Source organism: Ruditapes philippinarum, unplaced genomic scaffold (assembly GCF_026571515.1).
Source record: "Ruditapes philippinarum isolate M1 unplaced genomic scaffold, ASM2657151v2 ctg7269_1_1_1_1, whole genome shotgun sequence".
Classification (NCBI taxonomy): domain Eukaryota; kingdom Metazoa; phylum Mollusca; class Bivalvia; order Venerida; family Veneridae; genus Ruditapes; species Ruditapes philippinarum.
In genome coordinates, this window is record NW_026858939.1 from 13734 (window position 1) to 24310 (window position 10577).

At 30.4% G+C, this 10577-nt stretch overlaps 1 protein-coding gene across 1 annotated transcript; it reads right to left on the reverse strand.

The window, feature by feature from the left end:
- Window positions 1-4867: 4867 nt before the first annotated feature.
- On the reverse strand, window positions 4868-5821 carry LOC132754743 (alpha-(1,3)-fucosyltransferase 7-like). The gene has a single exon (XM_060745430.1). It carries the CDS (start codon window positions 5741-5743, stop codon window positions 4868-4870), a length of 876 nt encoding a protein of 291 aa, XP_060601413.1. The 5' UTR covers window positions 5744-5821.
- Window positions 5822-10577: the final 4756 nt, after the last annotated feature.

Here is a 10577-nt window from a genome sequence, read left to right on the forward strand (position 1 = left end):
TAGCCGATGTCAATATGACTTTCTGCCGGTGATTATCACAATCACTAGTCAATAATTGTTTTATTATATGAATAGGCTATAAGAATTCTATAATATTAATAGGCTATAAGAAATAAAAAAAAATCACAGAAAGTACAACTTTGTACATGTATAACTTTTCCTGTTTCGTTGAAGCGCGGGAAAAAACGCACGTGAAAGGCGTGCAGCAACTACGCGAACGCTGCGCATACGAAAGTAATTCATGTTTATACTCATCATTGCGGTGTAACTTTTAACTATAATTGTAAAGTAATTATATTTTAATCGAGAAATATATCATTAACAACAAAACACAACAATCAATTTTAAATATCAATAGTCTACGATATATGGTCATTGAATTTGAGTCTCAATCTATTTTTGAACTGGGGAAATCCAATTCAGCCAGTGAATATGATAATTCACCCAGTGAATATGATTTTATAAAAAGTTCTGTTGACTACTGTTTGGACAAATGAGATTGCAGCTATATTTATATCATACACTAATATGTTCAGTTGAAAATGTGTCAGAGTTAAATTGTATACATATACATGCACAGTTTTATAGTTACCCGTACTCAGGAGCATGCTCATTGATTGGTCCATTTTTGCTGGAGTTTACATATTGTGGCGGCAGAGAGAGTGAAAGCGACAGAAATATCATATTCAGATGCTCGTTCATTGGTTACTTTTTCTGGGGTTTCATATTGTGACAACAGGGAACGTGTTTTTATGTTTGACTATGATACAAAAAAGAAAGAACATCAAGACACTCGGCAGTCTGGTTTATACTCGGGGGCTACCACCCCCCCCCCCTCTCTCTCTCTCTCTCTCTCTCTCGTACAAATCAGATAGCCCTCGTGTTTCGATGCTCCTTCTATTACTTATAGGATAATAATGAGTTATCTGATTCCAATACAGAAAGTAATTTAATAGACACAAACACGTGTCATAATTATGCATTTATTACAAATAGTGCAGAACAATGATATGTAGTTTTCCATCAAATATTGAAAAAAAAAACAAATCCTACATGATATTAAAAATTATAATAATAGTATTATTTACTACCACACCTGAATCTTTACAGTATTTAATAAACGATGTAGAAAATTATTGCAATACATTTTGTTTAAAAATAAACACAAGTAAAACGAAAGTCATGATTTTTGAAAAAGGAAGACCGACGAATCACGATTTCTATCTTTATGGCGAAAAACTAGAGGTCGTTTCATCCTTTAAATACCTGGGTGTTTATTTTTTTAAAAACGGTAATTGGTATAGAACGCAAAAATGTATTGCAGAACATGCGTCAAAAGCTTTATATCGTTTATTTTCTGTGTTTAATCAATTCGAATTTAAGGTTTCTGAAAAATGTAAATTATTTGATACAATGATTTCATCTATATTAAACTACTGCTCGGAAATATGGGGTGGAAACGAAGGTAAAGATATTGAGCTGATTCACACTAAATTCTGTCGAAAAATACTTGTCGTAAATAATTCCACAAACCTAATCGGACTATATGGTGAACTCGGTAGATTTCCAATGAAAATAGTAAGAAAGGTTAATATGATTAGGTATTGGTGTAGAATACAAAAATTGAATGGAAATTCTGCTGTTAAACACATATATAACATGATAGTAAGTGATTTAGATAGAAATATTACATATAACGGTTCTAATTGGGCATTTCAAATAAAAACAATGTTAGATAATTTAGGGATGTCAGATATATGGCGAAATCAAGGAAACAAGGAACATATATTGAATGCTATTAAACAAAGAATTTTTGATCAATACACCCAGTTTTGGTACAGTGAAATTAATAACTCACAGAAACTTCTAACTTATAGTAGATTTAAATATTCATTTAAACTTGAATCATATCTTGATAATTATTCGATAGACAAAAAATTCAAAATAGCACTAACTAGGTTTCGTCTGTCATCACATAACCTAGAAATTGAACGAGGAAGGTATAATAATGTAATAAGAAATGAAAGAATATGTCAATTTCGTAATCTAAATATGATTGAAAACGAATATCACTTCCTATTAACTTGTCCATTATACTCAAATATTAGAAAGAAATATCTGCGACGTTGATGATGACAAAAAATAAAAAAAGAATTAGCAAATCTCTCGAAATACATATACTTTGCAAATAAACTTCGAAAAGAACTTGAATAACTAATTATCAGTTTTCATCTAATTTTTATTGAAAAAAAATTTAAAAAATATCATTATTTCATACATTTTACTTCTCCTTTTTTACATTTTGTACTTAATCATTTATTCCAATTCTGATTATACAAAACAGGTTTCTCTCTTAAATTACTGTTCTTGTTTATTTGTGACTTTTCTCTTGTCTTATGGTAGTGTTTATATTTCACGTGTAACTACTACAGATGTTAATATGTAGGCTAGAAGTGATGTTAGATATTGCTTTATGCTGAATAAATGTTGTTGTTGTTGTTGTTGTTGTTGTTGTTGTAATAACAATAATAACAATGTATATAAGGCATTTTCAACAAGTTTTAAAATTAATTAGAAAGTTAAATAACACAAAAATGTTCAATCAATAAATACATGTATTTCTTATCTTCATAGTATTATAGATTGATATGTAAATTTGAATTAACTTTATCTAAATTATGAAACACTAATTGAATAATTATATTATACAATAATTTGACTAGTGAGCCATTGAATATGATGTGATATTCACCGGCAGATATTTTCTGCCGGTGAATATTACATCATATTTAATTGCTCACAAGTCAAATTATTGTATAACATAATTATAAATTCAAAAGCTCAAATATATAAAATATCAAACTATTGATAAAAAAGTTTGTGGTGGCAGAGATCTTTGTACTGATATAGGGGAGATCACTGCGTAGGAGATTGGCAGTCGGTGCGTGGCTTGGATAGTATACATGTACATCTCAATCTATTTTTAATTGGTCAAAATCCAATTTAGCCAGTGAATATATTACTTAACCCAGTGAATTTAACTTTATAAATTGTTCTGTTGACTACTATTAATAATAATATAAAATGACAAGGTATAACATGGTACAATAATAACAACATCTTGCATAGAAAGTACATGGTATCCAGACACTAACACTAAAACGTTCAATTAATATTTCTATTGTCCCATGAACCTGTCTGATATTGAAATGTAAGCAATATGTTACATTTGTCAAAATGTCGCCATGTCAATCAACCTGAACATTCAAACAGACTAGAGGTTTTAAGTTCTAACTCAACCATTTATGCCTCGAGTTGTCACCTACACTACTTAAGGATCCAAAACATAGAATTTTATTTAAAAATGTCATTTCTTATAAACAACTAGATAAAATATGCAACATCGTAGATATTATAAAAGAAATAATTGATTAAAGTGAACAGATCAATAATGGAAATTCTGAAGTACCATAAATAATTAAATTCATTGTATTGAGTATCATACGTAACAATAAACCGGAAAGGAATGTTGTTAATAAATACATGGTCCGATATGACACATTTATAAATGGCAGATAATAAATTATTCCTTAAAGAAAATATTAATATCATTTTGCAAATACATTATTAGAACTCTAGCAACATTTTCCTTCTCAAAGAAAAAACGAATATCTAAAAGGAAACATTTCAAATGTTTTGAACTTTTACAGTATTTGAAATATTTATTAAAAAATTTGATCAAATAACTGTAAGAATGTAACGCATGGCAACAGCAATTAGGTGTTAAGCTTCTGCCAGAAGAAAAAGCAATTACTAGCAGATAAATATCAAAATACCACTTTACTCACGAATGACAATTTATTTTCATGGCACACATATATGAGATAATATATCATTATAACATTTAATGTCATAACTGTATAATCATTAGAATTTTCATTGGAATCTGACGATCGAAGTTCATGTCATCATACCACTAGGACTGGTGACGACTGCTGTATTCACACATATGTTTTTTATACCAATCCAATATCAAACAACCACCTCTCGAATAATGCCGACAGCGATGTCCATAACTGAAAGTGAACTGACATCATGAAAATGCTTTTAAAAAAGCAAAACAAGCAGTGTATAATAGAAGCAAATTTATATACAATTAAACTGCAATCGCTTATTCTTTAAAAGCAAATCAAGCGTCAGTTCCAAGTAAATATGTTGTTTGTTTACATTTTTCTTTCTGAAGGAAGAACAAAGCAATGCTTAATAACAGATAAAGAACATATCAAACAATTTGTGATCATGTTTGTAAAATGTAAACTAAGGGTTTTGTCTTCCACACACAGTGCTATTTTGTCTTCCACACAAAACGTTTGAATCAAAAATACTAAAGAAGCAAAAAATTATTCTGTGAAATGACCACTGGGTATATTTTTGGATAACTGAAACATGACATCAATAGTTAGCCTTAAAATAAAAAACTGCACATGAAACACTAAAGTTCATCAATAAGCGTGTCCCTTTCGTGATATTCGAAACTTTATGAATACATGTGTGTTGCCAAAAAAGGGCTAAAGACTTACCGTCTGTTTTTCACAAATATCATCATTGATCCATTCATCCATGTCAACATAATTTTGTGCTGTTCTTTTGGCATAAAGTTCCTCACATAATCTGCAATACATGGATTTCTTTTCACGCTTATAAATCTTCATCCAATCAAAATAAGCGTTTCATTATCTCCGACCTTGACCATCTCGTCTGCTAGTTCCTGAATACTATTGTAATCGAACACATTTAGGTAAGACTTTGGAGGCAACATCTCTACATTGTATTTCGGTGCGGCAATTATTGGGATCTGCCCTCTATCTCATGTCAACCAAAATTTCTCAGAAACGTAGTCCCTACAGAAACTATTTTCAAAAGCTAAATAGCATTTATACTCGTAGAGTTGCTTACATTCGTTCGGGGATTTCCGGTATTGACATATCACTTTTCCGGAACAAACCCCAAATACGTCGATGTCAACGTATCTTTTCAATTCCCTGATTATTTTATACCTTCTTGCATCATCGTCACAATTACTTATCATGGTTGCAGCGAACTTTGTTTTGGTTTTGAAATGATTTTCAGACACTCCTTTGGAATGCGTTTCACTCTTATTTATTTCATCTGGAGACATTTTAAACCAGCTTGTAAATGGGTAGTATACGGTGGACTCCCTCCTGTATAATGTCGTCCAGTTAAATCCATACTGGTTCATAGAAACTCGCATTGTATTCATTGGTTCAATACTCAGTAAGATCCAGACTTGGTTCGGTGTTCTCACATTAGGCATTGGTATAGGGAATTCATAAAGCGTGCCAATTAAAGTTCGATATTTCCACAAACCGTTGGCATTAAATAACACCGCGTTCGCATTCTCTATTAGGTTTTTATCTAGTGTGTACATACATTTAGTCGGGCAGCTTTTCATTGAATTTTCTGCTATAATCTCCCATCCCCATTCTCCGAAATAACGCGTCCAAACGACTATAGTTTTTAGAGAAGCTGGTTTCAGGTAACTGGCCCCGTACGTGACCACATGGTCTTTTTGATTTCTATTGTTAGGTTCAGATGGTGGATTTGGGTAATATGAAAATGCTATAATGCACATACGTTTTAAAACCAATAAGAATATTAAACAGAACAATAGCGTGGCTATCACTTTGCAAAGTCTACTCAACCGTCTTCTTCCATGATACATTGTCCATACGTCTGTGTAACAACAGTTTTCCTCAACACGTGCAGGTCATATATCAATGGGTGGATGGATATTTTGTCAAGATCTAGAAGAGAACGAAATAATTAAGAAACCATTTGATTAAGGTTTTTTATCTCCAATGTAGGAGTTTTAAAGTCATGTGTAGGACTTATAAAGTCCTACGTATGAGTTATAAACTCCTAATGAGGCTTTTTATCTCCTATGTAGGAGTTATCATTTTTATAGAACATGTTAAATTGGCACCAGGACGCTTCCTTAACAATAGGCAAAAGATGCATTTCAAATATTTTAAATATTGATAAAACAAAAGAAATGTGTCATTTGAATAATTCTATAAAATATTGCTTGACAAAAATGATTCAGTTCTAAGTTATTTAGTAACACTTTTTTATGATTTTCTATTTTATTAATTATATTTTGTTCTACTAGACAATTTAATATCTGCTAAATTTCGAAAACAGAAGTTATTTAAAATGCTTTATTTAAGCGTAGAATCGAACTACAGTGTATGCCACAAAATAATATATTAATGAACTGATATAATAAAAAGAAAGGAACTCTCTTATTAGTCGCAGTTACATACAGGCACCGGATTACATAGAAACTGATAGTTATCCAGATAAAGTCAGGTATTTAGGGATTAACAAGCAATTAAATGTACATGCATACCATTAGCTTCATGACGACAACTGTATAATATACCCATGCGACAAGTGCAGAACAAGGTCTGCCAGCACTTCCATGCACTTGGCTAAGTCAACAATATCTGAAACGTTCCCCTAATAATGATTAGCGGTTTTGTCCAAAGTAAAAATTGGACAATTAAAATATTAAGCGTTGTAAGGGTTAATTTTCTACATGTTAACTGTAGCTAAAAAGATCCGTCAGTCAATATACAGTTTATGATATTTAGGGTTTTTTTTCCATAAATATGTAAGACGAAGCGTCTTCCGCTTTTTTTGCTTCGATAACCCAAAAAGCGATATCACCAATAGACGACCAAGTCAACTTTCCATTCGTGTTTTCGAATTTTGGACGCAAAGAAATGAAAGCACGACATGGCGTATATCAGCCACCATAAATTTCTTTTTATAAGAATCAAGAAAATTAGAAGATTACGGGAAAGAACAGAATTTATCGACACAAAACCGTAAATCTGAAATGAAATATTGATTTCACACGCCTGTGTCCCTAGCAACGGACACAATCTTCAGATAGGTTTCGAGCGTTTTAAATTACTAATCAATTAAAAGACTCCTTATTCCTGGCTTTATATTGCTATACTGCTTGTCTTTTCTCTTTTTCTTCTTGATTATCTTGGAAGTTGTTGTTCTAGAAACAAACATAAGAAACAGACCAATTAAGAGATAAGAAATATTTTCATTTTTATCAGACTCTCACAATCTGTTCTTATACAACAGAAAACGAAATATTAAAATTATAAAATCATGTAAACACAACCACAACCCCATCACCCTATATTTTTTCTAATACGGCTTGTGTTAAATAAAACATTTGGCATATATACCGGAATGGTAAAGTCTTCCCCATAGTACCTATACATTTATACTTATCTCAATGTATGGCGTTATAAAACAGTTTTATAATTGGAATAAAATGCACTTTGATTTTCTAATTGAAAGTTGCAGACAAAAGAACCTGATACTAGTAATTAACATGTAGGCTCAGTACGACGGTAACCAGCCCATTTCCAAAGTTTATTTTTGTTGTTTTTTTTGTAAAATTTATACTTTAAAACAGTTACCATGGATATCTTAAAACGTTTCAAACGGGAAGTTTATTTCATTCAAATAGCGATTTATTATCAGTGCAAATCAATATTTGAAAATATATATATTTGTTATACAAAGTAGAATAAATAGTATACCAATTTCCAAATATTATATTTTTATACAATGTATACTTTTATCAATTAAAAAGGGGCATACCTTGAAATTTCGAAATATGTGGAAATTCCGCACACCATTTAGATATAATGATGATAACAGGAATGAATTATTTCAGTTTATTTTAGATTAACATATTGAATATACATTTTTACACACAAAACAAAAACTAACATACACAAAGAAAAAAATGTAAAATACTCCAAATACTCGTAAATGGTAACACGTCGAATAAATTAGTCATTTAAGTGCAAATTTATCTTCTATCCATAATATCCAAGAATGTCAACGTTCTCTCACCTTTAAACTTCGGTATTTTTATCAAACGACGAGTTGTTCACGAAAACACTTGAATATTTTAACCAATTTCTTCTATAAGTACGACAAATGTACATTCCATATTTGAAATGAATAAAACGCACACAATACTGACAATGTAGCAGCATAATATTTCTGAATTATAGAAAGAAATACAACAATCTCTTTGTAGCATTAGATTCGTAGTTTCGTGAACAGCAGATACTTTATTTTCAAAATATCAACAGGTAAAGATATCAAGACAACAAAGAAAAATTGTAGTATTATATAATTATTGACCGCAAGGAAAATTAGCTTGTAAATTTGTCCTTGTACAATAAATATATGTCATGAACTAACTTTCTTTATAAAGGTAGATTTGTCAATAGTCATATCTTTAATATATAGTTCTCTTGTGCTTACTGTTAGATTGTCCTCATTTTATGTCAAATTCAACCCCAGATTTTTTGTTTATTTTGTATATAGTGGTAATAGAAATATGACTTTTGAAAATATATAAAAAAATCCAAAATATGTAAGTCACAAATACTATTATATATGTAAATAAGTTGTGTATCTTTTAAGGTCCATAAATATGATACATCTATACACCTGAAGTGGTTATTTCGTCCGTAAAGTATGTATTAGAAGTGACCTCAAATTACTTTGATCGTTAGTGAATGACATGCGTGGCGATACGAAAAAAATATGTGTTGTATTTGTCGGAGCCGTAGGAAATATATTTAATTTTCATTGTGCATTAATTGTTCGTATATGTTAATTTCTGAGAGATATTATTGTAGCAATTAACTGCCTGATGTCTTTTTTATGATGATATTAATGTAATGCAGATATAGAGTACACCAGTAAGTTCTAACTACAAGTAATAAATTGATAGAAAATATTAGAAGTAAAATGAAATTAACTTACAAAATGCCAATTTTATTACAGTGTAAGTTGTCCGATCTATATTCAATGTTAATGATACATATATATTGTTAAATGATTAATTTTTAATTGGGTCTTTCAATAATTGACAGTACGGCTTGAATTGTTTGACGACTATGTATAGGTCATAACCTCTGAAGGATCTGATCAATAATATTTACTAAAGTCTCTGGTGATTATTTCTATTGGTTATATAGATAGCCGTTAACATTAAACACGCTGAATGGATTCGCCGAACTTTCAATCTGGAACATTCCATTAAAAGTTATAGGGAAACAAACATTATTTCACTTTATCAATGGAACATCAAGTTTTTATTTAGAAAACGGAGCTGTAAAGAAAAACAATATTAAAATGTTTACCTTGATAAGTATGATAATTAATCAAATTTAAAAAACAGTAACTTAACTGTCTTATTTTCCATGGAACATTTTTCCGAAACCTGAGGAGAAAATCACATTAAAATTTAGTTGTACTGAACTATCAGTTTTACTGAGCAAACTATCGAAAATTAAAAAAGATAAATATCAATCGACTGCTTCTAGTCATGCATAATATGTATCAGAAATTCGTTTTATTATTTTTTACGATGAAAGTATTTCCCGAGAAATTCGATAGTTTGTGAACTAAGAACAATTTCGACCCCCATATTTTCCTGTCTGGTGTCACTTTTGTCAACTTTTGGACGGGCCGTAAGTACGCTTTACAATGTGTGCGAATGCTGTCTTTATTTTTCAAACTCCAGGACGAGATGTCAATGCTGCGAATATAATTCTTGTAGTGTAAATATGAACAAAACCTTTTACCCTTAAAATTTCTTGCAAAAAAACTACTGTTTGCTGATTTTCGAAATTAATGCGTTTTCAAAAGATTTAGAATCTTATTAGGGAATAGATAATATCTCTCCTGTCATTTTTTCGTTTTGACGTTTATTTTTTTCAGGGTGTAGATGTACATGACGTACACGCTCTAAATGTCAAAATAGGAAGCTACATCTATGCAAAATAGCATATGTTTTATGCTAAACTTAAGGGGCGTGAGTGATATGCATTTTTAATCAACTGTTACGAACAAACCAAATCAATCCGAGTTTTCAATATTCATATATTATGCGGGTTTACATTGATTCCGAGAGATCTCTTCTTTCCACACTTTCTTACTTGGTATAAGGAAATATACCAAAGTTCAGGAATTTGAAAAGTCATGACCGGTATTTTGTATAAAACGTTCCGTTGATGTATATTAATGTATTTACAGTAAATAATCACAATAATTACATAATTTATTAATTCATTGAAAATAAGAACAAATTCTTAAGTCTTAAAGCTAACTTGTTATTTTATGAATTGTGAATGTTTGTCTTTTAGAAAGTTGAAAACATCAACAACAAAAAAACCGTATATTTGTTTTTATTAATTTGTTTTTGTTATAGAAATTATGGCATACAACTGATGGTAACTTAATAATCAAAAATATAAGAATAATTTGTTCATGGTAGATATGTAAAACATAGTTACAATGTGATAACCAGTCATTTTGAATTTTCTTTATTATTTGAGTGAGACTAAAAAAGGATTGGAGCACCACACTAAATACCGATCCTGGCACAAGGCCTGAATAACAAAATGCTTAAATCTTGGCTTTTTTTTCCAAACGGAATGAAT

Coding starts and splice junctions, on each gene's coding strand:
- LOC132754743 (XM_060745430.1), bottom strand. CDS start 5,743: ATGTATCATGGAAGAAGACGGTTGAGTAGACTTTGCAAAGTGATAGCC.